The sequence below is a fragment of the Sturnira hondurensis genome, unplaced genomic scaffold (assembly GCF_014824575.4).
Source record: "Sturnira hondurensis isolate 20B ecotype Veracruz unplaced genomic scaffold, ASM1482457v3 Scaffold0010128, whole genome shotgun sequence".
In the NCBI taxonomy this organism is placed as follows: domain Eukaryota; kingdom Metazoa; phylum Chordata; class Mammalia; order Chiroptera; family Phyllostomidae; genus Sturnira; species Sturnira hondurensis.
In genome coordinates this window covers 13,240,798-13,267,034 of record NW_028082759.1, presented here as the reverse complement: position 1 = coordinate 13,267,034, position 26,237 = coordinate 13,240,798, and the positions used below count along the sequence as shown (strand labels likewise).

Here is a 26,237-nt window from a genome sequence, read left to right as displayed (position 1 = left end):
TTGAAAATGTCCTTTAAATTTGTTTAATCAGTAATAGGTGGTTATTTCATAAGATCCATTCTATTCTTATTTCCTCTTTAAAAAGCAAGCGAAATCTAATAATCCAGTCGAGAAATTAGCCCTTTCTTCAAATATATGACTCCTCGATTACAGTAATTACAGAGTTTTTGAGGCTAGAGGCAGCTGAGGAGCGCTGTGTTTTTGAGCCTTGATTTCACATGAAAAGCGACGGGAAGGCCAGGAGATCTTCTGGCCTGGCTGGCAAGGGTCCTCATGCTTGTGTCGCCATTCATTCGTTTGGTCGATAAATAGTTACCGAAGGCCCTTTTTACGTGCTAGTAGATACAGAATTGAGGAAGATACTTCCAGGAAGTTCCGTTTTTCGAAGGGGAAAAGGTAATAAACAGAAAGAAATATAATTTCAGGTGGGAAGTGGCCGAGGCACAGTAGGGCGTGGAGATGGAGCGTACATGCTGGGGGTGGGGCTACAGAGAGGGTTGCTTGGAGAATCTCTTTGCGGATGAGACCTTTGAGTTGCTGAGAGCAGTTGTCCAGGTTGTTCACTGGGCCCAAGGGGCGAACGCGGGCGCCCTGACCAAGGTCTTCGTGCTTGTGAAGGTGATTCTTCTAAGTCTCGTAGTCCTTGGAAGCAACAGTACAGGGAAGGAGGGGATGTTCTAAGTAGAGGGCAGTAGTAAATGAAGGCCTTTGAGGGACACAAGCTTAGCATACGTGGAATTATGAAGACAGCCACTGTGGCTTGGCAGAGAGCATCCGAGAGAGAAGCAGAACGGCAGGCAGGGGCCTCATTATGTACGGTCTTGTCGGATCCAGTCATCTGCAGACAGCGAGGGCAGCTGAGGCCTGGTTTTTAGGGCAATGTAGGGTTGCAGAGTCCTCTACGTTTCATGGTTTTTGCTCATCTTTTAACCAGAGACCTTTCTTTCCCCCCACCCCCAACATCAACGTTAGCGTATCAAACCACTCCAAGCAGAACCTAATGACCGTGGCAAATCTAGGAGTCGTGTTTGGACCAACTCTGATGAGGCCGCAGGAGGAAACCGTCGCCGCCATCATGGATCTGAAGTTTCAGAACATCGTTGTGGAAATCTTAATCGAAAACCATGACAAGGTAAGGCTGTGTATTATTATTTTTTTTTCTTAAAGGGATTGCTGTGTTTGGCTTGTCAACTTGTGATGTAAAATTTCCTTCTCTTTTTGAAATCACTTTATCACGATGATGAGCTTGCTTTTGAGAAATTTGTATTGAGCTTCTCTCTTGTAATGGAGCTTCATAATGGGAGTCCACCTGGCCTTCCGTTCTGTGGCTGGTGTGAGGAAGAAATGTTTAATCCAGATGCAAAGGAATTTGACTATGTAATTGTGAACTGTATTTTTTTTTTCCTTCCCCCCTACCTTTATTTCTGTCCTTGGATTTCTCACTCAAATTCTCTTTCTGTGACACAGGGAAAATATTTTTGTCAATTGGTGTGACATTTCTCCCCAGAAAACTTCACATCATTTCCCATCTATCCCCATGAATCTGGAGACCCCAGGTTAAGAGTCTCTGATTTGAAAGGAATAATCTCGTAGGTGACACATCTTGTGACTTGTTTCTTTGGAATCAAAGGGTATACATGGTTTTTCAAAATGTAATAGATTCTTTCAAGGGCTTTTAGACTTCTTTTTCTCGTTCTGCCAGTTACAGGTCAGGAACTTGCTAATCATTTTTTCCCTGAGAGAGGGAATTTGAAAACTGTTCAAACTCTTAGTTACTTATTTGTTGTTGAAAAGCTTTTTTAAAAAGTGAGATTGCATTATATACCGAGCGTGTATGTGAAGGTGAACATTACAGCCCTTGATAGAAAGTGGGTCACAGTCTGGGAGTTGGAAGTCTGTTTGGGGGCTCGTATCCTCTGGTGCTACTGCTGCCTAACATACTGTATGATTCACTTACTTATTTCCTTATTGTTAGCAGTTTCTCCCTGCTAGATCCTTGAGGGCAGAGATCTTTTTTGTATATTTAGAATAAAACCTGGTCCATGTCTGGTGCTCAGTTAATATTTATTGGATGAACTAATGAACTCAGTACATTTTGAGGGGGTCAAAAGAGTGGGAAAGAGACAGTCACACCGGGGGACAGTCCCTTGGAGCACAGCACTGCAAGAGCATTTCTTGGGTTGTGGTTGCGTTTGCTGTTTGCTAGGACGATTCTAGCTTGTTTGAGTATTTGTTCTCAATGAAAAACCGTGAACCTGGTCAGAGAGGTTCTTTCCCAGCCTAGTGAAAGCAACGTGTTTATGGGTATATGAAGTTTGTGGGGGCATTTCTTGTTTCTTAGTTTTCAGTAGGTGATGGTGAGTCTGTGCCTTTTACGGCCCCGTTAAGCTGTCCATAAACTTCATTAGTGTGCACGAAGCTATCCAGAGAGCTTGGTGGCTACTATTCATTTTTTGAAAAAATAATTGTTAGACTACAAGCTTTGCAACGATGTTTAGTAAATGCGGCTATCATTAGATTAACTCCCGATAAGGACACTTTTATCTGGTTCATTTGAGAAAACACTGGCTCGGGGTCTCGCTCTCACATAAAAGGATCTCCGTTTAGTGCTGTGGCATCCTACGTTCTTATTTGAAGAAGCTGGGAAGATAAGTACATGATTTTTCTGCTGGGAAGGAGGTAGGGCAGCTTCCACCCTATTAACAAATTAGGGGAATTTCCAAGTGGCATTGATGAGCCAACTCTAATGGTTCACGGCAGAGGAAACTGGACCCCTTCTCAGAGATCAAACTTTATGGAGCAAAGTAGAGAGAGGGCTTTCTGTTTCCCTCTCTCTTTCTGTGGCTGGGCTAGGTCATGCGAGGAAAACACAACGATGTTAATTGAAGCTCTGAAGTTTTCTATCAAGAAAATTTTTCTATCAAGAAAACCCATCAAGGGGATGGGTCAATACCGAGTTTCAGGTTCTTCACCGAGTGCCTGGGTTTAGTGGGGAAACCCAGGGTTGCTTGGCAGGGCAAGGGAGCAGCGAGCTTGAAATAGTTACCATTTCTGGGAGTGTACTTCCCCCAGAACATCCTCTTTGTTCTCCAGTTTCATCCTTGTCTGCTTTCATTCTCACTCCCCAGTTCTTTGTCCAGGATCTGTGATGGGGAATCATATTTCTGCTGACAAGGGTGGTTTTGCAGGACAACTTCACATGGACGTCTGTACCCATATGAGCCAACGGTGTGCTTGACAACAAATGCACAGACTTGGTGCCACCCAAAGACTTGGTGCAGGAGGGATCGAGATCCTTTAGTGTATGGCTCAGAGTGAAAAGAAAGAGAAAGGAAGGAAGTCAGAAGAGGGGAGGTTAAAGACAGTGGTCTTGTAGGAAGGAAAATAATTCAGGAAGGAGGGGAACCGAGAAAGGGAGTAAAGAGACCCAGGGGGTGTCTGGGAAGGAAAGATAGTGATAGAAGAAAGAAGAGATATGTTCTTTTCCTCTGTTACTTATATTTCTGCCCTAGGAATGTGAAAAATCTTGACTAACGGGGACAGTCACTAAAGCAGAAGAAGAAACTTTCCGCATATAATTAAAGCAGGAAAGCTTTGGCTTCACTTTGGAGTTAGAACAAGACCCCTAATGAATCTGCTTTGGAGATCACATTTTGTCCTCGCCTCTCTGCCGTTTTCATAAAATCCATATGTACTTTGTAGGAAACTTAATCCATATGTTTTGGCTTCATTTCCACATCATACATGAAGATGCTGTTTTAAAAGAAGTGTTCATGGGCCAAAAATATTATCAAGGCCTTTCTTTATTTGCAAACTTAGAAAATTGCGTTTCCCAGGTGGGAAAGGGTGCTGTGAAATTCCCAAGGATTTTCAGGTTGGGGTTGTGCCTTTGGATTGGTGATTTTTGCATACATTTTGGTCTCAAAGTATATAGGTCATGTGTTCACTCAGTACAGTGCCTGCTTTGAGTCAGACATGGTGTGAGATCAGGGGGACGAGAGACTGCGGGGCCAGTAGGGGAAAGAAGAAAATGTCCAACAGTAACTTCAGGAGATGGGAGAGAAGAAGGGCTGTTAGAGAGAGAAGCAGCCAATTGGACATTAGACACAGGAGTCCCCAACCTCCAGGCCACACGGCTCATGGCCTGTTTGAAACCAGGTCACGCAACAGGAGGTGAGCATGAATGTAATGCACTCTAATCATCCTGAAATCATCCTCCCCTCCCTGGTCTGTCAGAAAATTGTCTTCCACGAAACCGGTCCCTACTGCCAAAAGGGTTGGGGACTGCTGCCTGAGAGGTAGTGCGTCCAGCCGTTGGGCACTGGGAACGTGTCCTGAATGGTGGTTTGCATTGGTTTCAGAATGGCGTCCGGACAGGCGGGGATGTTGATGAGGACATTTCAGGTGTGGGGGTCATGTAATCAGAAAAACACAGAGGGGCTGTCTGTTCTGTGCGTGCAGCTTCTTTTGCAGCCCGGGGGAGCGAGCTGGGATGAGACTGGAGGTTCGGGCCAGGTGCAGGGAGGTTGGGAATGCCACCGAAGGACTTTTGGGTTTAATTTTACAGGTAGCAGGGCCTGTTGTGGTTTTTGAGTAAACTATTTCAGGAAGTTTAATTTGGCAGCAAGGTTTGTAGTCCAAAGTAGGGATAAAAAGACCAAAAGAACGGGGAGTTAGAGGCTGGAGAGCGTCATTTTGTGAGGTGGATTTGTGGGGCATGTCAGAGGGCAGTGTTAAAAATGATGCTGAGGACTCAGTCCTAGGGCAGTGTTGGTGCCATTAATGATAGGAAGGAACAAAATGGGCAGGAGTGAGATGAGCTCACTTTCTAGGAAGCCAGATGGTTGTTGGAGTCTGATGTCTGGCAGACAGTTGGAGGCGTGGGCCCAGCCTTGTGAGAGAATTTAGTGGGAGAGAGTGTAATGTAAATAGGCATGAGGTTGACACGTGAGGGTATTGATTGGATGCTCATTCTACCCAATGCTTTTGACTTACTATATTGGGTGTTCATCTTAAATAACCCTAGTGTGTAATGTGTGTGTGTGTATGTATACACACATGCTTAAAATATATTAAAATATGTACAATTTCCATTGCATATATGTGTAATAGTATTTCTATGCATGTACAAAATTCCTGTGACATATGTTATCCCTTTATTATACATGTGAGACAACTGAAGGGTGATAGACTAATGTGGTCATGGCCCATAGCTAGTAAGTGGTGATGCTTGGGTTTGAACTAAGGATTGTCTCACCTCAAAGGCTTTGCTTCCACCAATAGGAGAAGGTAAGAACAATATACTTGAGAAATGCTGGGATTTTACTATTAGGCATAAAATGGAGCCAGGAGAATTGCAGGCATGTGCAGTGTCAGGCCTGTTGAGGGATGTTGTCAGTGACGTCAGGTTCTGTCACGAGGTAGGAGGCTATGGGGACCAGCAGGTGGCGTATGTTCTCTTCAGGAGTTAAATGTCTGCTGAGAGCAAGGGCTGAAATCCCCTTGTAAGGGTTTGAATGGGTGTTCAGCAGTGGGCCATAGTGCACATAGATGTATTCTGTATGTTCCCCATATGACAGAAGCACGCCCAGGAAGAAGAGTCGGAACAGGGGTGATGGGGAGCAGAGCAGGACCGGGGCTGTACACAGCCTGGTAATCCCTCTCGTAGTCTCTCGACCTCCTCTCTGTGCTGTGTGTCTTTCCCAATCCTCAGGAGCTCCTGAAGATTCCGGAGAATGTTTGAGAATCATCAAGGAAACCTTTAATATTAGGGTCATTTTCTTTTAATAGCCACCTTATTTTATGTTGATACTTACATTGGCAATTTATACAAAGTAAGGGATATAACGTTATTTTCAACCAAACTGATTTACATAATGTATAGAACATGATTATAATCCAGCTGATGTTTGTCTTGTTAAGATTGTTCAGTGGGTGTTCAGTGGGATAAGCCGACTGTGGGCTGGTCTAAGCTCCGTGTGGTCGTCAGTGTGCGCTGATGTTCATTGACTCTCTCAGGGTCATGAAGTGTTTTCCAGCCTTTATGATAGTTTCTATGGGCCCCCAGGTCCTGGGGGCCAGTCAGGTTTTGTTTCCGTAAAACTGCTCCTTGATGAGAATTCTAGTAAGTGGGTCAAAGTAAGCATCTTAGCCTCCGAAGCGGGCTCCCCGGCAGGCAGCCTGTCTCATGTTCCCTGGTGAGACCGTAGAGGCCGTGCATGACGGTCCTGCTGTGTGGGAAAGGCTGGCGTCCTGCTCCTGTTCCTCAGCCTCTTCCGTACACTCCGATTTCTCTCTATCACGTGTTGCCAAGTCCTCGTCCTTGAATAGCCAGTGTCCTCCGGTCTTGGAAGTACCTAGAATGAGTAAAGGTGAGAAGGGCAGCTAGTTTCCCAGCAGAGGTCCAGTGTAATCACCAGAATATTAAGTTACAGGCACATGTAGAAGATTCTCAGTGGTGCCTGGCATTACTCTTGTTAATTCAGGGACCACCTTTCTGACTTGCATCCACCCGTCTCTGCGGAAAGCTAGAGGATGCTTCCCTCTCACAGGTTCAGTGGTGGACTGGTCGAAGGAATTCTTTGCTCAGTCCCCAGTTGCAGTCCATCAGTGGCCACACGTGGACTGTTGTGGACACGGGACAGCCCATTCTCCATTCCCATGGCTGCAAAAATAATATGTGTCCTCACCCTCTTCTGTGGGTTGGTTCTGTCCTCTAATGTAAAGGAAGCCCAGGTGAGTAGTATGCAAAACTTTCGGTCTTCAGGTACAAGGAACCTCCCGGCCTTAGAGCCTGCTTGTTATTTAATGGGAAAAAGAAATCTGTTTTAAAAAACACTTCCTGATTTAGCTTTGCTGGCCTCGGGTTGCTAGGCAGCACCAGCTTTCATGGGAGAGAAAAATAAATGCCTTAAACAACAGCAAAACAATAAAACTCCCAAGTTTCTCAAAGCTTTGTGTCTGGCTGAGGAGCGACTCTTCAGTGTAAAAGTCAAGACAAGGGTATTTGACAGATTTTCAGGGGATGTTTTGCTTTCTTCTTTCAGTTTTCATGAATGTTGGCCTCTTTGGCATAGCTGCGAAAACCTTAATGTTAGATATTTTTTCAATGGGGTGTTGCATTTTCTAGAGTGTTTAAAAAGTAGCTGGGAAAGCACAGAAAAGTTTCTATCATCCTTTCTGCCTCTTTTAAGCAGAGTCAGAAAATAATGACGACATTGTCTTTCCAATTTGGCTCTTTCCATGAGCGACAACGCAGGAAGTCTCTGCTTTGTGCTGTTTGGGAACTTTGCAGAGGGCAGGTCGTATTTTCCCCTGGGGTGAGAGTGGTGAGTTAGAGGAAGTTTTGGAGATGAGGGTCTTTCGTTCTGTGGTATTTGGGGTCCAGTATGGAGAAAGCATCCAGACGAGCTGCAGTCTGGAAGGGGGGTGGGTGTGTTCTTTGTTGTCTAAGGAAGCATATACTCAGCACACGATGGCAGAACTTACCAGAGGGTGAGTGTTGACTCAGCAGAAGGGAGGACTTCCTTCCTTAAATAATGAGAACATGTTCATGCTAGAGTTGGGACCGGGGAGCCCGAGGAAAGCGAGCAGACCTCGAGGGTCAGATCCACGCTGAAATTCTCTGCCAAAGGCTCTGGGAACGCAAATCAGCAAAGACAGAGCGACGCTCAGTGCTTGGAACTTGGCACTCAATCAGTCAGTGTTCATAGAATTAAAAATGAGGAGTATGATCCTTTGGTTCATACACCTCACTCCTGAGATGCATCTCTTGTAGAGGTACACAGCTGCTAAATGGTAGTGCTGGGAATCAAACCTGGGGCTCTGGAGGCCGAGCTGGTAAGTCCTTGAGTGTATGCTGCTGCTCTTGCCATGCTGAATGGCTTAAATGGAAGTCTTTTGTCTTCACGGTCACCGTCTAATAGCCTGAACTGCTGTGTTTTTATCTTTGGAAACAGCAGATCTGGAATATGTATGTAGATCAAACTAAATCACCCCAAACAAAATAGTTCGATGTTCAAATTTATTTTCAGAAATCTGATGTTACACCAAATAGTGTAAGTGGGAGAAGAGAAACATGAGGCATCACCACTTCAGGATTATGTAAAATGATTTTTATTAACTGTAAGCCAAAGTAGTGAAAATCAGCTGCATGTTTTGGGCAAAAACTTTGGGATAAAAATGATGAAAGCTTATATTAATATAAATGTATACTGTTGAAACCTAGCCAGTGCTAATTTGCATTAGACTAGGATACTTGCAGAGAAAAGTTTTTTCTCTCTTTTCCTGAAAGATATCCTGCTGCTTTGCACACAGCCAGGGATGGGCGAAGAGCACTTTTCTAGACTCTGAACTCACAGCCTCTTCCCTTTATACCCGCCTCATTCCCCTGCCCCATCTGTAGTGCCCTGTGTCACTTAGCACAAACATACCCTAGCGGACAACCCAGCCCCTCTGGGAACTGCTTGCTCGGGAGGTGGACCCTCCAGCATGTTCGTGGGACTGGGGAGTCACTGTCCCTGGATCTGCTGAGCAGAGGTGGCTGAACTATGAGAACAGTCACCCGGGAATGTGGGCCCAGTCAGAGTCTCCTAGAGGTTTGGAATGGGGATGTGGCGAAGCCCAGCCAGTTACAGTGAGATCTTTCCCCTGGCCTGGGGCTGAACAAACCCCTGTAGCCGGTGAGGTGGGGCAGGGCAGAGTCAGGGAGGCAGTGAACAGGGAAGGATTTGAAGATGAAGAGGCAAGAAATGGAGACTTGCTAGGTGATTATCGATGGCCTTGACTTACTCATTTGGAGCAGTCTTGAGTTCTAGCTCTTTCCACTTCCTGCTGATGCTTTTTAATAAATCCATTTTTACTTATGTCAACTTGGCACTGTTTTGGTTGCAACCAAATTGTTTTTGGACAGTGGGGAAAAATACAGTGCAAGGTACCGGCATTTTGATACACAGCTTCTGCACTAACTTTGTCTTGGCTTAGTTTAGTTTGCATTTCAGTGTCTCCTGCATGTCTGGGAGGCTGGCTGCTTCGTGGGCCCCCTCCTTAGGCAAACAGTTTCAGGAGGTCTGAGCAACATCATTTTAGCTTGAACCGGGCCGTCAAAGCTCCCCAGGACCCGTGACTGCATTTCTGTTGTCTTACAACTAGAATCTCTTTTAACTTTGTTCTTCAGCGTTCTCCTGACAAGCCAGAAATGGCTTTTCTCTCAACTCTTGCATGATTTCTTTTTTCCTAGGTAATTGTTTTCTACCTGTAATCCGTTTTATCTGCCCCTGCACCCCCCCCCCCCCATCTCCTGGCTGGGCGGTCCTTGAGCCCACCATCGAGTCAGCCAGCCAGCCCTGTAAAGTCCATGCCTGCATCAGACATCCTTTCCCTCTATCTAGAGCCATAATTTTGAAGCTTTATTTTATTAGGAGCCACTTTGAAAATGTAATGGAAGCTTTGAGTTCCATTCCCAGAAAATAGTGTACTATATACAGTAAGTCCTTACCATCATCAGCAGGTTCTGCGACTTGAAACAAAAAGACATGTAATGAAACTGGTTTGCCGTAGGGTAATTGATATAAACAAGAGTGAAGTTCCTACTGCATCTCATCGACATGATGACAGAATGACATTGAATGAAACGATGTTATTCAGGGACCTGATGTGTACCCCAAAGAAGCATATATACAATGTTAGGAATTTCTGGGACTCCCAGGTCGGGAGCCTATAACCAAGGGAAGAAACCAAGAGCTGCAGTATAGTCTGTGAGAAGTTAGGGTCCAGAACATTCCTTCAGGCTCAGCCTTTCTCATCTTTGGCTATTGACTTGTTTTCCATATTTTTGCACAGCAACTTGCAGGGGAGCAGGTGAGGATGTCTTTTGTTTTAGATTCATGATTTATGCCACCGGTGACACATGGCTGTTCCTCTTCCCCACCTGGGGCCAGCCACCAAAGAAACCTTTTATTGAAAGATTCATTTGTCAATTTGGCCAAGGAGAGTATGAGCTCACCATGAAAGACATTCTGCCTAAATAACGAGGGACGGCCACTTCCCACCACTTTGAGACGTGTGCGTGTGGAGGAGGGGGAGGAAGTCAACTTGGGGCAGTTTGAAGGGGGCATCTCTGTTCAGGTCAGGCCTTCGTCACACAGTCTTGTTTTCTCATCTGAACTTGTCCGAGTTTCCCTAGAATTAAAACGATTCTGAGGCACCACTGCTGAATTTAGTGGTAACTGACCGCCCACTGTACGCGCTTATCTCAGTTTCTGCACCTTAGAATGGCAACCAGTGATATCTAACCTGCCAGATGTTTTGAGTTCTGTACATTTGCCAGAAAATGGCTAAATGAAGGGTTGACGGTGTTTGTTCCTGTGCAGTGGGGCACAGCTGTTCCATGCCTGCCAGACTCCCATTCACCCTCTGGTTTCCCTGTAACTGAAAGTCAGGGCCACGTGGCTGCGTGGGGAAGCAGCATTTCTGGGTGTGATGGGGCCTCAGGATTGCTGCTGCATTTTGGGGTTTGCTGGCAGACTCACGGGACTCAGAGTCTGGTTGGGCTGACACCTAGATTTGTCACAGAGCTGTGGTGAGGACACAGCGAAGACAACACAGGGTTATCTGGAGGGGTCACATGTCATCTTCCTTGTGGTGTCTCCTTCCAGGAGGGCACATTCAGAGCAAACTCTTCGGCGAAGCCCATTAGAGTCTGAGCACCTGTTGGAGACAGTCACGTGGGCGTCCTTTGCGCAGCGTGTGCCCAAGTGCCAGCCACCAGACGGAAAGCAGGCAGCACCCGCATGTGCGCATTTTTGTCCCATTTAGGCACAACCGAGCGTCCTTCCCACTGAGGGAGTGTTTAGTGAGTTCAGAGAACTGTTTACCAGACACATTCCCAGACGCCAGCCAGGGGTCAGCTCTGCAGGCAGCCTTCCTAGGCGAGGCCCCTGGGCCTGCTGTGTTGATTCTCCCGAGCATGCCCGGCATCTTCCACTGCCCCGCTGAGGAGTGTGGGCGCCAGGCGTGCGGGCACCGTCCCCGTCCCTGGGATGCCTTCTCTTTGGCTTGGGAAGTGTCTGCCCCCTTCGCTGGTGAAATGCGTGTCACCAGCCTTATTAGAAAGGGCAGGATTGACTCTCCTGAGGCGCACGGGGATGGAGAGGAATGTGGTTAGAACGCGTTGAGTAAATTACAAGCCATGAAGCGTTAGACTGGGTTAATATGGCACAGGGTGCAAGTCCCTCACAGGCCCCCCTTGTGTTAACTTTGCAGTTTGTGCATTTCTCCGGAGAGTGACCCCTGAGGCAGGCGTCGGTTTTGCTGGCTGTACTTCTGTCGTGGCCTTGAAGTCCTGTTGAGTGCTGCCGTGCCTGCCCTGCCCTCTCCACTCTGTACATGCTTACAGCTCCCCTCCATCCCTCAGCTGGGCTGCCCAGGGCCTGGGCGACACGGACCCTCCTCAGATCTTCTGCTCCCTCCATTGAGCTTCTGGATTTTTCCCTAAAAAGCCTTTTTATAAATAGTTTTGAAACTATAGCCTTCTGTGAGTGTGTCTTAGGTGAGCTTGCCATCCAGTATTAACACCGTTTTCTTTTTTTAGAATCTTTTATTTAATTTTTTGGGGGGAGAGGGGAAGGGAGGGAGAAAGAGAGGGCGAGAAACATCAGTTGGTTACCTCTTATACACCCTAACCGGGGACTGAATGAACCCACAGCTGGGCGTATGCCCTGACCAGGAATCGAACCAGCCACCTTTTGCTTTGAGGGATGATGCCCAACCCACTGAGCCACACCAGTCAGGGCTTAACACTGTCTTCTTCTTTTTTCTATCAAGGTCATTATTTCTGCTCATGTAGATGTTTATAGAATTATGGTTTCTCTTTTATTTTAATAACTTAGGATGTCATACTGAAAGCATCCCCTAATACATAACCATTTAGGTAGAGTGTGTAGTTTTTACTTTTCTGTGTCACAGGCCTGCTTTGGTCAGGTGGCCATGACTTTATCTTTGTGCCATGTTCTGTGTTCCGGTTACCATAGAGATGCTGTAGGTCCTCACTCAGTGTTGTCACTGGGGTCTGGGACAATGAGCAGAATGACTTGGAACAAAACCACATTACCACAGGCTAATTGCTATAAACAAGAGTTAAGTCCCTATAACATCTTATCAGTGTTATGATGAAATGATGTTGAACGAAATGTTCGAAGCCCTGCTGTGCAAGTAACTAGAATTTTAGGGCTGAGTAAGACCTAACCACCTAAAGCTTCCTTAAGTGTTGCACTTTGTCTGGAAATCTGCTTCAGTGAAATATGGGGATATAGATAAACTCAGATCCGTCATGGGCTGGTGTTGATGTACATGCGCAGTGTTCATTCTATTGTTTCTACTTGCGTATGTATGTATAGATGCGTGTGTGCGTCTGTGTATATATGTCTGTGTATATATCTGAAGTCATTCCTGATAAAAGTTCAGCGATCTGGTATTTGGTGTTGGCACCCTTTTTTAAAATGCAATTCTCAATTCAGTCAACCAACGTTTATTAAGCTGTTCTTCCATGCCTTGTATTTTATGGACAAGCACAAACGGTTAAGAAGAATGAAAACCAGACCTTGCTTTTGAGGAGTTCTGTGTTCAGTGAGGCAGACAACAGTGCAGCTAACTCTGACACAGGTGGAATCTTGTAACCAGGTCTGAAGGTTGGGAATTAAGAGTTTTGACGTATGAGGAGCCTTAGCTCTCTCTGTCCAGAGCCAGTTCTGCACTTTGAACACTTAAATGAAGCTTAGCTGTTTCTTCAGAAGATACTTACCTATTCCATTCACAGCAGTGAGCTACGCCTGCAGGGGGTTCCATGGGTATAATTAATTGTAAAAGGGAGGAGGATTCCCTTTCCTGAGCATTCCATTCTGCTTAGGAGGTTAGGCACTCGGGCTTCCGAGGGTCTGGTCTTCCAGACACTGGCCAGCTGTGGTCACAGGAACCGTGAGTCACCCAGCAGTGCCGAGGGGGTGGGCACTGTTGGTTTGCCTGCAGTGTATAGATGACTGCAAGAGCCCACATCTTGGGGTTGGGGGGGGGGCGTTGAAAACTTACCCCAGGTCAGGCAGCTTGCTTTATTCATTCGCAGCCTGACTAGTTCCAAAAAGGATTCCAGGCAGTTAAGCCACACAGTTAGAAAGTTTCTTGTGGTCTTTCTCCTTTCCCAAGAGAAACAAGACTGTATTTTTTTTTAAGCTTCAATGATGCATAGTGCTTCAGTCAATATTGCTACATGAATAGTTCCAAGTTTAAATTGCACGAAAGTGCATATGTCTGTCTCAGTTGGAATGTGTGAGAGTAAGAAAGGAAGTCTCAGTATTTGATAAAGTCCTGAGCCTTATATGGTCCACGGAGCCCCACATGCCAGGGCCTGGTGGTGTGCACAAGAGAGTTTTTACAAATCATCGCACAGCTGGTGTGCTGTTTGTCATTATTATCACTTATTCTTAATTACCAGAAGTGTACACGGGCTATATACTATAGATTGTGCCAAACCAATTCTCTAATGTGTCTGGATTATTAGATTATGAGGAAGATTTATAATCCTCGGTAAATGCCAGTAATTCTAGCTGTGCTCATATAGAGAAAGTGCACATCAGAAACACAATCTGGACCATGATCCAGTGCATTAGTCCCAGTATCCACCTCTTGTTCTCTTCAATTTGTTGCCGAATCAATGTTTTTTTGAATATTGAAAATAGAATTTATTTTTAGGCTCTGCCTTTTTTTTTTTTTGGTCATTCTTTTGCCTCCTACCTTGTCAATAAATAAAAGTAGAGACATTCTTTCTCCAGGGAGGGCTTCAAATTCGTGATTTCTCTGGAATGTCATTTCTGCTTAGGCGCGAATGAGGAAGGGACCGCTAAGAGCATGTTGAGATCCATGTAGCTACATGATGTGTGCATGGGAGTTCATTACATTCTGTCAGAATTTAATGGAGGAATTAGGTCATTTGTGCTTAATGTGGTACTAAGCTGAGCGGAAGCTGTACTCACTGATGGACTGAACTGGAAAGGCTCTTGGAGTGATAATTGTTTCTCGTGTTTAATCGTTTCCTTCATGTGACCCTGCAGGGCCCCACACAGGCGCAGGTGGACTTTTTTTGAAGTCTGCCGTGGCTTTATCCAAATTTCATGTAACTTAAAACTTTTTTTATTGACTTTTTTATTCAGGTGAATCCACATTGTGGTAAATTGTTTCTGATGGTTCCTTGTTTCCCATACTTGGCAGCTTCTTTGTTAATTAGTCTACATCCGTGATTCATAGCAAGTTTTTATGTTTCATACCCCCTTGAGAATGTGAAAGATAACAGTTTCACTTTTTGAAAAAACACAAATGCATCTACACCATTTACAGATGATTTTAGCGCAATGCTAATACTGAAGTCTGAGAGAGCTCAGCTAGGAACCTCTGTTTTGGTGAAATAAACTTAGGTGATATTGAATAATGTAATAAAAATATGTGACCCATTTACACATGTGGAGAGTGAGGGAGGGAGTGAAGTTTAAACTTACAGGTTTCTACATGTGATAGTGTCTTACTTTTTACCTGCGTATTTACTAGTATTTCTAGTACATTATTCTCTGTATCTACCTCCTGTCTTTAATTTGTTGCTGAATACAAATTATTTATCGTTCATTTATTACCTAAAACAGGTATCTCAAACACATGTTTTACGATGGCAAAGATAGGTCTCAAAAATCTTACAATATAAACCCAAACTAAGTTAAAAGAGAACCTCCCCCAGAAAAAAATAAAGGCTTGGTATCAGTCCATGGAGGAGAAGGCGAGAGATTAGCAAATGACATTTCTAAAAAATGGTATAGGCCAGTTCTGGTTTGCTCCGGACTGGACCTTCTGCAGATTTGACATGAAACAGGTTCATGTGAAGTCTTCAAAAACTCCCCCCATGGAGGGAGGTGGAGGGGATGGGTTTGGCAGCCTTGGGTAAAGACTGGAAACTTCCATGAAGGTGGACGCTCCTCCTGACCACCCTGCTGACCAGCGGAGAAAGGAGAGTGGGAGTGTGACCCCTTCTTGACAACACCCCAGGGGCAGTGATCTCCAGCCAGAAAAGTGTCACAAAACAAAACAAAACATGAAAATTAAAAGTGTGTTTTAAAAAACAAGAGCTTCTGTAGGAGAGGAGGTTAAGCCCCCCTTGAAGGGCTCATTTTTTTCTTGTCATTTCTTACATTGCTAACTTCCACCTTGAGATTCTGTAAGTCATGTTCTTTTTCCTGGTCAGTCTTCTGCCTGGAAAATGATACAAAGTGGTTGATAAATTGGCCACCTTGGGCAGAGACTCCTGGTGCGGGGATGAAGGGCCCAGGCCGCTGCTAACATGGTTAGAGCTCAGGCAGGGGCATGGACATAGGTAAGACATTTCGGCAAACACACAGAGAAGAGGTAGAGACCAGGCTGTCAACAGCCATGGCTACATTTTTGGACCCCCCACGCCCTTTGGTTATGGGTTGAATTGTGTTCCCTCAGAATTCCTATGTCGAAGCCCTAGTCCCCAGTGTGATCCTCTTTGGAGATGGGGTCTTTGAGAGGGTAGTTATACATTTACAAGAAGTCATAAAGATGGGGTCCTAATCCAACAAGACTGCTGTCTTTGTGAGGAAAGAAACGATCTCAGCGGTGTACGTGCACGGGGGAGAGGCCACGTGAGGACGCAGCGAGAAGGCTGCCATCTGCAAGCCAAGGAGAGAGGCCTCAGAAGAAACCAACCATGTCAGCACCTTGATGTCAGAGTCCCAGCCTCCGGAACTGTGAGAAGATAGGTATCTGTTGTTTAAGCCACCCAGTCTGCGACGTTCCGCTGTGGCAGCCCCAGCAGACGAGTACACCGTTTTCTCAGGCTGCAGGGCGCTCGTGCCCCGAAGAAAAATGACATCCGAAACCCGGGAAGAGGGTCGAGATGTCACCCCTAGTGTGGAGGTGCGAACAGAAAGTGTCGACAAAACTGCCCATCTAAGACATTAATGTAGTGAAACCAGCCAACCCGAAATAGCTGTGTGTGGTCCATGTGAATGTGTCCCGGCAGGAGGGAAAAATGTAAACTGTGGATGAGGACTCTATTTTGGAAGAAAAACCGATCTAAGGAAGAGAGTAAGTGAGCTTGTTTAAGTTTATAGAAGAACAATTTAGTCAGTAAGATGGGAATTCGAAATAAAGTGATTAAAGGGTGTTTTTTAAGGGTGCTTACTGAGCTAAGAAAAGAGGCTAACACGTAAAACAACATTTCCAAACAATGAGCCAATTAAAAATGGAAGTGAACAGAATTAAAAGTTGAAAAACAAGTTACCATTATTGATGAAACAGGCATGTTCAGTGAATGAGAAAGACGGATAAATGAAGTCAGAGGAGATAGTAGGCACGGAGGGCGCAGATGACCCACTGCAAGACATTTTGTTGTCATGGGGATACTGAACGAAATACATAGAACAAGTAATTTTAATGATAAAACAGAGACCTTTTTTTTTTCTGAATTTCAGCAAAATGGTCAAAATGATGACTGAATTTTAGGAAATGAATTTTAACTCCTTCAGAACTGTTCAGATGGAGACCCACTGGGGTTCGGTTACTGGGTTTTTGAGGGGAAGTATTGTCTGCTGGGAGGATGCGTCTGGTTGCCTCGTGTGTTCTTCCAGCGACTCAGAAGGCAGTCAAGCCGTGTTTATACGTCTTGAGTATCTGTTTTTGGCTACAAAGAAAAACTCCAAATTTCAACCTGCAGAAATAATACAGACCACTCTTTCTGATCCATAATATTGTACTCTAACTATAGAAATTAACAACAATAATAAAAACAGAAGCCCATTAAAAGTCCCTGGTTATCTGGAAATTTTAAAGCTTTCTTGATTCATGGATCAAAACAGAAACAGGCTTTCTATAAAAGACTATGAAAACATATCAGAACTGAAAGGGTAGGGTAAAAATTACATTCTCTGGGAAATTTACAACCTTAACTGAATAAGCCAGCAAGAATGAAATAAATTAAGCTTGCCCATTTACTCCCCCCAAATTGGAAAAAAATAAAAAAGGTGAAATTAATTATAAGAGAAAAAAAGGTCTTAAAAGTTGATAAATACCTTTTAAGTTTTGGTGGATTGGGAGCATAAAATAAAACAGATTTCCTTGGCTAGGCTGGTCAAGGGCAGAAGGGTGGGCGAGAAGGCTCACGGACATAGATAACAACAAACGTGGAAATAATCCACAGATAGGCAGTGAACAGAATGTTGAAAACCTGAAATTTAGTGACTAACGATAATGAAAGAAGTGGAGAAAATTTTAAAAGAGCCACCACTTATTTCCTAAAAAAGTACCAGGCTCAGATATTTTCAGAGGTGAATTCTTTTAAACTTGAAAGAAGCAGTTACATCTGTTGGTATTTAAACTAGTCCATAGCAGAGAAAAGAAAAACTTCATATTCTTTTTATGACTTCAGTTGGGTGTTCAGGCCAAAACCTGTCAGAGACAAATTTGCTGATCAATTTTACTTAAGAATTTTATTTTATGCAGATATTTTAAGTAATACATTAGCAAATAACAGCAGTACTTTGCCAGTGTAATATTTCATTTGAGTTCATCTCTGAAATATAAGGGTGACTCAATATTAGGAAATACATTCATAAAATGTGCCATAGTATTAAGTCAAAGGAGAAAATTTTTTAGTTGATGCCTGAAAGCACTTGGCAAAATTTACATGAAAAATTTCTAATATAATACTTTAATAAAGCAGAAATTGTGGATACCTCCTTAGAGTAATTTAAAAAATATTTTAACCCTTATTTCCTTCACCAAATTAGGGACATTTTCTTTGATTATTTTTTTCAAATAAGTTTTCAGTTTTTAGCTCTTTCTCTTCCCCTTCCGGGCCCCGGTGATTCGAACGTTGGTGCGTTTCAAGCTGCCTCAGAGGCTGCTTACCCAGCAAAACAACCATTGAGAATCGAAGGGCAGGTAATGTGCTTCCCGGACAGAGTAAAGCTAAAGGAGTTCATCATCACACAGCATTATAACATGAAATGTTAAAGGGACTTAGGTAAGAAAAAGTGCAAAACTGCGAACATTAAAATGGCAATAAATGCACAGCTTTCAGCAATTGAGTGTAAAAAACTAAGCAAACAAGCAGAATAGAAACAGAATCATAGATATGAAGATCATTTGGAGGGTTATCAGTTGGGAAGGAGAAGAAGGAGACTGGGGGAAAAGGTGCAAGAATTAAGTACAGATTGGTAGGTACAGAATGGACAGGCATGTTAAGAACAGTGTAAGACATGGGGAAGCCGAAGAACTTCTGTGCATGACCCATGGACGGGAACTAAGGGGGGTAATCATCGATCGAAAGGGGGAAATTGGGGCAACTGTAATAGCATAGTCAATAAAATGTATTCTAAAGTACTTTAGAGTACATTTTATTGATTATAAAAGGGAAAACTAAAAAAAAATCTTAACTCTCAAGTTAGTGCCCTGTTTGTTAAAATGCTTAAAATGCTGAAGGTGTGACTCAGCTCACTATTACTAATTATTGACCTAGAATTACGAGTCTAGAAAGGGAAAAAATGATATGAAAACTGAAAGGGGAAGGTTTTGCCCTGTTTAGAGATAAGATTGTGTACATAGATAACCCAAAAGAACAGAGAGCAGAACCAGTAAATACATTAAAAGGATTCATCTGGATGAAGGATTAGTAGTACCTATTGGAATCGATGGCTTGCTCATCCACAGCCAGAACCTGACAGTACAGTGGGAGAACGGACCCTGTTTCCAATGTCATTTGAAAGGTAAATTACCTGAATGCGAGCCTAAGCCACCCGGCTGCAAGCCTCCACGGAAAGGTGAAGAACACCCATTTGGAGAATGCCAGAATGTTCCACTGACGTGAGGGAAGTCACTTGGAGGGGAAGAAGTAAGTGGTCCCATGTACCACTGGGAGGTGGTCGGAGCAGCCTTTTTGAAATGCTTGGACGGTGTCAGCAAAGTGTCAAATGCAATTCTGCTTTGAAGGCAATCTCTCTGCTACACATACTCTGCTGGTAAGCTTTCAAAATTTCGCAAAAATGTAGAGCACACTGCCTGCCTCGTGCAGCTCCCAGTGTGGGAGTTGGAAACAGCCTTCGTGGTGGGGAAGAGGGTTTACTGAATGATGTGGTTGGCCATGAGAAGAAACATTTGGTAGCTTGCTGAAAGGAATGATGAGGTGGAAGGAGACATACTGACTCTGGTGGACACGCCCTGTGGTGACCTGGAGATCCTGGCCCGGGAGTACTGGTGGGACCCGTGGCTTGGTTACAACTGGTGTCATCAAAGGTGATGGGACGCCTGTCATGATTGTTCTATCAGACGCCATTGCAGCAGATGAGGGGGAGAGAGGCTCTTCTGTGGGCCAGAAAGAAAGGGAATACCCAGGTTGTGAGTGGACTACGGGGAGGGTCCCTGGGCAGGGGTCTGTGGGCCGCCTCCAGCCTGTTGTCCGCGGAACCCAGAACCCTTAGTCCTGTGCAGAAACGGATTCTGCCAGCCACCCAATCGACTGTGGGAGCAGATTCACCCCCCGTTGACCCCTTCACAATGACATTGATTGTAGTCTCCTGAGCTGGGGACTGGGCAGAGCAGCCAGTGGAGGTGTGCCTGGACTCCTGACTTGGGGAAGGTTGGAGAGATCTGAGAGCTTCCCTACATGCCCTTCGAATCAGAAAACACAGCATAGTAGATGAGTTGTTTTCAGCCTCTGAGTTGGTGGTAGTATGTTGCACAGGAATACTTTATACTTTTTATTTCTCATGTCCATAATGTTGCGTGTCTCATAGTAGGCATTCAGTCAATATGTGAATGGATAATTAAAAATTGAGGTATGGAACTATATTGTGACCCTTTGTGTGTTAAAATGCATACATACAATTATACGCATGTGCAGGCAAATGCATAGGCAACTTTTAAAATTTTCTTGGAAGGAATCGAAGAAACTATTGGCAGTGATCACCTTGCCGGGGCGGGGACTCAGGTTTCTCCAACATTTTATTTGTCAGTGTCATCATCAGTACTATTTTCAGGATGAGGAGATTATGGCTCATGTGTCGTTTCTTCTTTGACTTTATAAAAATTGACCAACTACCAACCAATTAACTAACATTAACCTTAATGTATACTTAAGTTTACATTACAGAATGAGCAAGTACTCTAGTTCCAGATCTCAGAGTGTAAAAATATCTATAACTTTGACTAATCTATTGGACCCCCCACCCACCCTGGAAATTGCCGGAGAGTTTAGTTAGTAGTTGCAGTGTGAAGAGACTTTTAACAATGCGTCTGAGTCTTCCTGACCGTGAGCTTCTTACTCACCTTCTTCCACATCCTTCCTTTTTGATGCACGTGCCCTGGCATGGCCATCTTGTCCCTAGATGATAAAAACTTGAACCAGTGGAGAGGGAAGTGTTTGTTCATATGGTCTGTTTGGCACATTACTGCAAAGTGCCTACACCTTCAAGTTATTTTGGGACTGGTGGTTTGCTCCTATCCAAATTACCCTCATCCGGTAATACACATGATATCAGATGAAGAAATGAAATAAATGTCTTTTTGTGGCAGGTTAGCAATGGCTACAGATTCTTGCATCCTCCTTGCAGAGAGAGATGAGACTCTGTCTCCTTTCTTTAAGTCTTGGTGGACCCTGAGGTTGCTTTGACCGTTAGACTGTGACAGGGATGGCTCTTAACTGTGGCTTGAAGAGACTGATAGGTTTTGCCTCCTTTCTCTTGGAACACTCTTTCTGGGGGACATCAGCTACCTTAGAAGAAGCCCACCCTGCCTCTCCCCCAGAGTGAGGAAGCCCACACTCACCATGTGGAGGCTGTGTAGGGGAGAGGAGGAGCTAAGCCCCACCAGTCCTGGCTGTTCCAGCCTTCCCATCCCAGGCATCAGGTGGATGGACCACCAGCTTGGCCCTCCCAGACTCCAGCAGGCAAAACTGAGGAACCCAACTGACAACCAAAACTGAGCTCAGACCTGCGGCTCCAGTCTCAGCCACTTCTAGCCACGTGACAGCCCCAGCTGAGGCCACATATCCCTGCTGTGTCATGCCCCAATTCCTGAGCCAGAACATTATGGACGTAATAAAAGGATGGCGGTTTGATGCCACCGAGCTTTGGAGAGGCCCGTGATGCGCCAGTGAAGAGAAGGAATGTCTCGCTATTTCACTGAAAACGAATTTTGGTTCAGTGAATTCTCCTTCGCCATTGACTTCTTTTAGGTGGAAAAGGGAATGTTTTTAAAAGTTATGTATTTAAAGAACAACAGGTTATCTGCATTTTTGCATATGATACAAAGTTTAAAAATGAAAATGCAGTGTGAGATATACAGGTGATTAATGTCTCTGTTTATTCTCCCCACTTTGATGGTGTGAATTTAGAGCTCCAGCCGCCTGGCTCGGATGTCCGCCTCCCCTCTCTCCTCCCTCCCGTTCCCCGCAACACACAGGCTTTACTGATCGGTGGGACTCCGTGCGTGGCCTTTTCTGGAATGGACTCATTACTGCCATAGTATCTGTATAAGTTTTCTTTTGTTTACACATATTTGCCTAATAGCATATAGGAAAATGAGGTTAAAATAGCTCTAGGTGTTAGGTCCTTAGTAACCTTCAAGAGGCTAATGACCGTGCCCTTTAACAAACATCCCCGTGGAAGGAAGACTGCTAAGGTGGTTTTGGGAGCCTGAAAAGGGTGACTTTATTTTTAATGATTGTGGCTATGAAATGGTAACAGTTTACGAAGCCTTTTCATGTACAGGCTAGTACCTGACACTTTCTCTTTTTGGAAAGAGAAGGCCAGAATGAAAGGAATATTAAGATGGGATTTTTGCCTAAACATTCAGGGCCGTCCCTTTGGCACGTTAACCACGCATCACAATGTCCTCGGAGCCCACAGCCCAGAGCGTGGCCGGCTTGAAGTGGGGAAGAGGCGTGCTCGGGTCTCAGTGTGGTGCGGTACCAGGAGGTGGGGAAAGTCGCCCCTGTCCTGCAGAGGAGTGTGGCAGGGGAACTGGACAGTTGCTTCTGTTTTGAGATGAGTGAGTCACTTGGCTCAGCCAGCTTGGCGAAGGGGGCTCTCTCTTGGCGTCCAGTATGTTGTTTCTCCCCCACAGGTTCACGTCCGCCCGTGCAAGCCCTGCATGCAGTGTTTGAATGTCTTTTGCAATGTCCCTGGTCTTGCCTTGTAAAACTCTATGAGGATGTAGAATTCGTTATCTCCCAAGTTAACCTGCCCAAGAGTTGTGTCATTTCCCCAGTTCAGAAGGTTCTTTCCATTCATACTCAGCTGGCATTCACCTTCTTATATTCCCAGCCTGTGAGCTGGGCCTGGTTTTAACCTCTGGGGCCAATACTGGGTGACTCCCTTTTCCACGGGACAGTGTGTTTAGCATCCGAGAAACTGGTACCGTGACTTGTTGGGCTTCTGTTCTGGTCCTTCAGTTGTATGACTTTGTTTTGAATATCCTGCCTTCCAGGTCATACTCTGTGATGTGATATGTAATTAGAAATGTATATTTGGTTCTTAATTCATAGTTCCTGGCTCACAGCTCCCCAAACCCTGGTAATTTCCTTAGCATTAAGAGCAATGGGGCCATCTTGGTTTTATTTGGTGTCTTGTCTTAGGTGCTTGACAATACTTCAAATGCATAAAGATGAAATGAGGGTGTTGTTATTCATGACAAGCTCCTTCCCACCACAGCTGCGTTCATGTTAACTTTTGGAAAGCACCAAAGGGTGGAGGTAGTTGCCAGGTAAACTAACCCTGAATAGAGGATTGGAAATTTCAGTTCCTCCCCCTAATTTGGGGGGAGGAGAGAGAAGCTGGAGGCTGAGTCAGTCTCCAGTGGCCAATGATTTAATCAATTCCACATAAAGTACCCACGTTGACCACCTTTAAAACATGGTTTTGCTTTAGGTACTTTATTTTTACGAGAGCTAAAATGAAAAAGGTCTGTTGCATTACATCTGAAGTATAGGCCATGCCTAGGGCATACGTACATGCTTGGAGATGTCAGGTGATTCCGATAAATGTATCTATATATGTGCTACCAGGACATGTTTTCTTCACTGTGATTAAAATTGTCACATTTCCTTATGGAGAATTAGTGGGTCCATGCTTATTTTTTCTTTCTAGAGAAAAGGTCATTCCAGCCTTCCCAAATGGCTAGGGGTCATCACTTGTTTTCCAAAAGGAAAATGTCATTCACCTTGACTATCTCAAAAGATATGATGAGTCAGTTCTATGTGCGTTTACCTGTGGTCTGTTTGAAGTCTCATAGTTAACAGTGAGGCAGGGTCCTCCTTTCTGTGAGGGCTCGAGCTCCCCCTGGGTGAGTGAGGCCTCTCCCTGTGGGTCCCCCAGCCCTCTGGGGACTTCAGGTGGTAGCCTTCCAGTGTTATGGTTCTCTGCATTGGTGCAAGAGAAGAAAAACCACCTCAGAAGGAGTTGCACACCCAAATTGAAGGATGAGGAGGAAATGAGAAAACCAAGGAATGTCATGTGTGGAGTATGCCTTCTCGTTGATGTAGAGTATCTGTATTTCTTAATGTTGCTTCAGGCTTTTATTGTTTAAATGCAAGCTCTTGGTTTGCACGTAAGCAAAGCACATATTGATCAGGGAAAAAATCTAGTTTGGCATCAGCTCTTTATTCATTGAAGAATACTTGTAGACAGTTGGGTTATGAAAGTCAGAGTTATAGCTGTGTTTGGGTAAGCATTTTCCTCTGACTCTGGGAAATATTTGCTGCATTTTCTGAGGGTTTGCAGTTGCCAATTGATTAAACTGTGCCCGGAGTGTTTTTAAAGGTTTGCAAACCAGAAAATAGCATTTTACAATTGGGGTTATTTCTTCACACCATGAATGTAAGAGCTTAATCAGGAGAGGTTCCCCTTATATAGGTTGGGGGGAAAGTTACTTGGTGAGCAGTAGAAAATGTCCTTTGTGCCACTGGGTTCGTGATGTATTATCAAAGTTATTTATTATTATTATTCCTCTGCTGGTTTTTGTTGAACACTAGAAAGGATTGGGGCACTGAAAGACTCGTTATACCCATAGTTAATGTCCTTTAAAATGCTCATGGTTTGGAGTAGGTAGTTCTGGGGTAGTTTTAACTTTGGAAAGTCTGGTTGATAAAAGTTGTCATTTACTGAAATCTCGAAGCCAGAACTCCAAGTCAGTAATGTGTTACTGTAGTGCATCGAGTGCTACCCAGGTCAGTGTGGTTACGACCCCCTGGGACTTAGGAAAGGGTCTGAAGGTGTCTCCTGAAATTAAAGTTCAAAGCTTACAAAGAAAAAGAAAACCAGAAAGCCTGCCAATTTGTGAATTCCACAAAGTGCACCTTTTCTTTTTTTATTGGAAACCAAAATTGAAGTTGTTTTTAAAAAAGCTTGTGGGGAGTCAGGGCCACAGTCAAGCCTGAACCTAGGGGCCGAGTGACTGTTGGGAATGCCTCCTGCCCACTTCCATGCTTCCCGGGACATAGTGGAACGTGCTTCAGTCGTCGGTCTCACCTCACAGGCCTGTGCGACCAGGCGTGTATCAGATAACACGGATGGCGCCAGGATGGGGAGTGAGTGTCTAAACACTGAAGCTGAAAGTACTGTTTGGCCATTTTGTAGTTCTGTACTTTACAAAGAAGACTGAATATATTTTTCTCTCTCCTTTCTGTGCTAAAGGCATACTAAGGAGAGTGTGCATTGATTTCCAGCTGTCTTCTGGTTGTAGCTCCGTCAGTTGTGTGAGATAGGTCATCACCAATGAGGGTGTGACATGGTTCAGGACGACTGGGTCGTGTTGGAGGCAGGTGAGCGTGGTGACAAAGACATGTGCACGGAAATCTGGAAACCTCGGTTCAGATCTTCGTAGGTCAGCCCTCTGGCAAGCATATTGTAAGGACCCAGTTGCTGCAACTGTTGCTGTTCAAGATGACAGGAATACACCAGCATGGTGGTAGGCTATTTCTGATAAAGACCAGTGAACTCATCTGTAAAGCATCTTTTTAAAAAAGAATTACCTCATCCTCTCTAATTTCCTTTAACCGTAGTATTTGTTAATTGAGCTGAAACAAATGTGGCAGGTTTGAATTGAGTACAACACAGAATTTCCAGAGACCATGCTTACTTCTTGCTCTGTGCAAAGTATTTCTGGTGGAAGTGGACCAGCCACGTCCCCACGTGGCCCCTGGGAGCAGAGCGTGAAGGACGCTGGGAGGGATTGTTGTGTGCGGCTGATTCCCACGGGCACGAGCACCCAGTCGTTGAGTCTGCGGGATCCGTGGCTCTGAACGGTGGTGCCAGACTTTTGTTTGTGCTCGCACTCCGAGGAGACCTGAGCCGGCGCCTGCTTCCGTGACTCGCCTACACGGGGGGGGCTTTGTTTATTGCCATTGCCTTGTCTGGTGCAAGTGTTTATTATGTTGTAACACACGTAGGTGCTGCGAAGTAACTTTTTACCCTGAAAAAAAGAAGTTTGGAGTAGACTTGATCTCAATTGTCAGTGTTGGTTGAGACGAGTTCACCTGGCCTCCAGCAAAGGTCACGTGAGACGTGACGCTGGCAGTCGGGGTGTCAAAGTATTCTGGAGAGAGACGTGAGTGGTGGAGGCACCTGCGCCCGTGTGGGGGCCCCAGAATTGGGAAATCTGTGTGTCCAAGAATTGGAAATTATGTGTGAGGGTGACACACAGCTGGGCTCTGTGGAACAATAGAAACTGAACATTAGCTTCCAAAATCAGGTGTCCAAAAGGAGGTCAGAATTTTGAATAGTTTACTCTTTCCTCCTCTTGTAAGCTTCAGAAGAATACCCTTTTAATTATTTCTGGGGTTTCAGAGAAGACCATGGTTTTGTAGCTTAGAAAGAGTGTTTAGGACAGAGGCAAGTGCAGGCCATGTGATCCCCTGATGTGGGTAGGGAGACACAGGGCAGCAATGGTGAATCTGTGTGGATGTTCTCCCAGTTTAGTCTTTCTGAACACATAAGGAGCAGTCGTAGTTGGTAGTGTTCTTCTTCCCTGAGGATTAAATTGTGTTTGCTGTAGAAACTGGCACCAGAGGCTTTGGGGGCAGAGGTGAGTGCTCAGCTGCCCGCTGTACCATTTTCACGTGGTGGGGACTTGGGCCGATGATTTAATCTGGGAGCTTTTCTCACGTTAAAATGTGGAGAAGAATACTA

At 44.8% G+C, this 26,237-nt stretch overlaps 1 protein-coding gene across 2 annotated transcripts in view; it reads left to right on the top strand.

Moving 5' to 3' along the window:
- ARHGAP10 (Rho GTPase activating protein 10) overlaps nt 1-26,237 on the top strand; it is a 243,242-nt gene that overhangs the window by 170,841 nt on the left and 46,164 nt on the right. For both annotated transcript variants that reach the window (XM_037058430.1, XM_037058431.1), the window contains exon 18: nt 973-1,132. In XM_037058430.1, the coding sequence (XP_036914325.1) occupies nt 973-1,132 (160 nt within the window). The remainder of the gene's footprint in view (nt 1-972; nt 1,133-26,237) is intronic.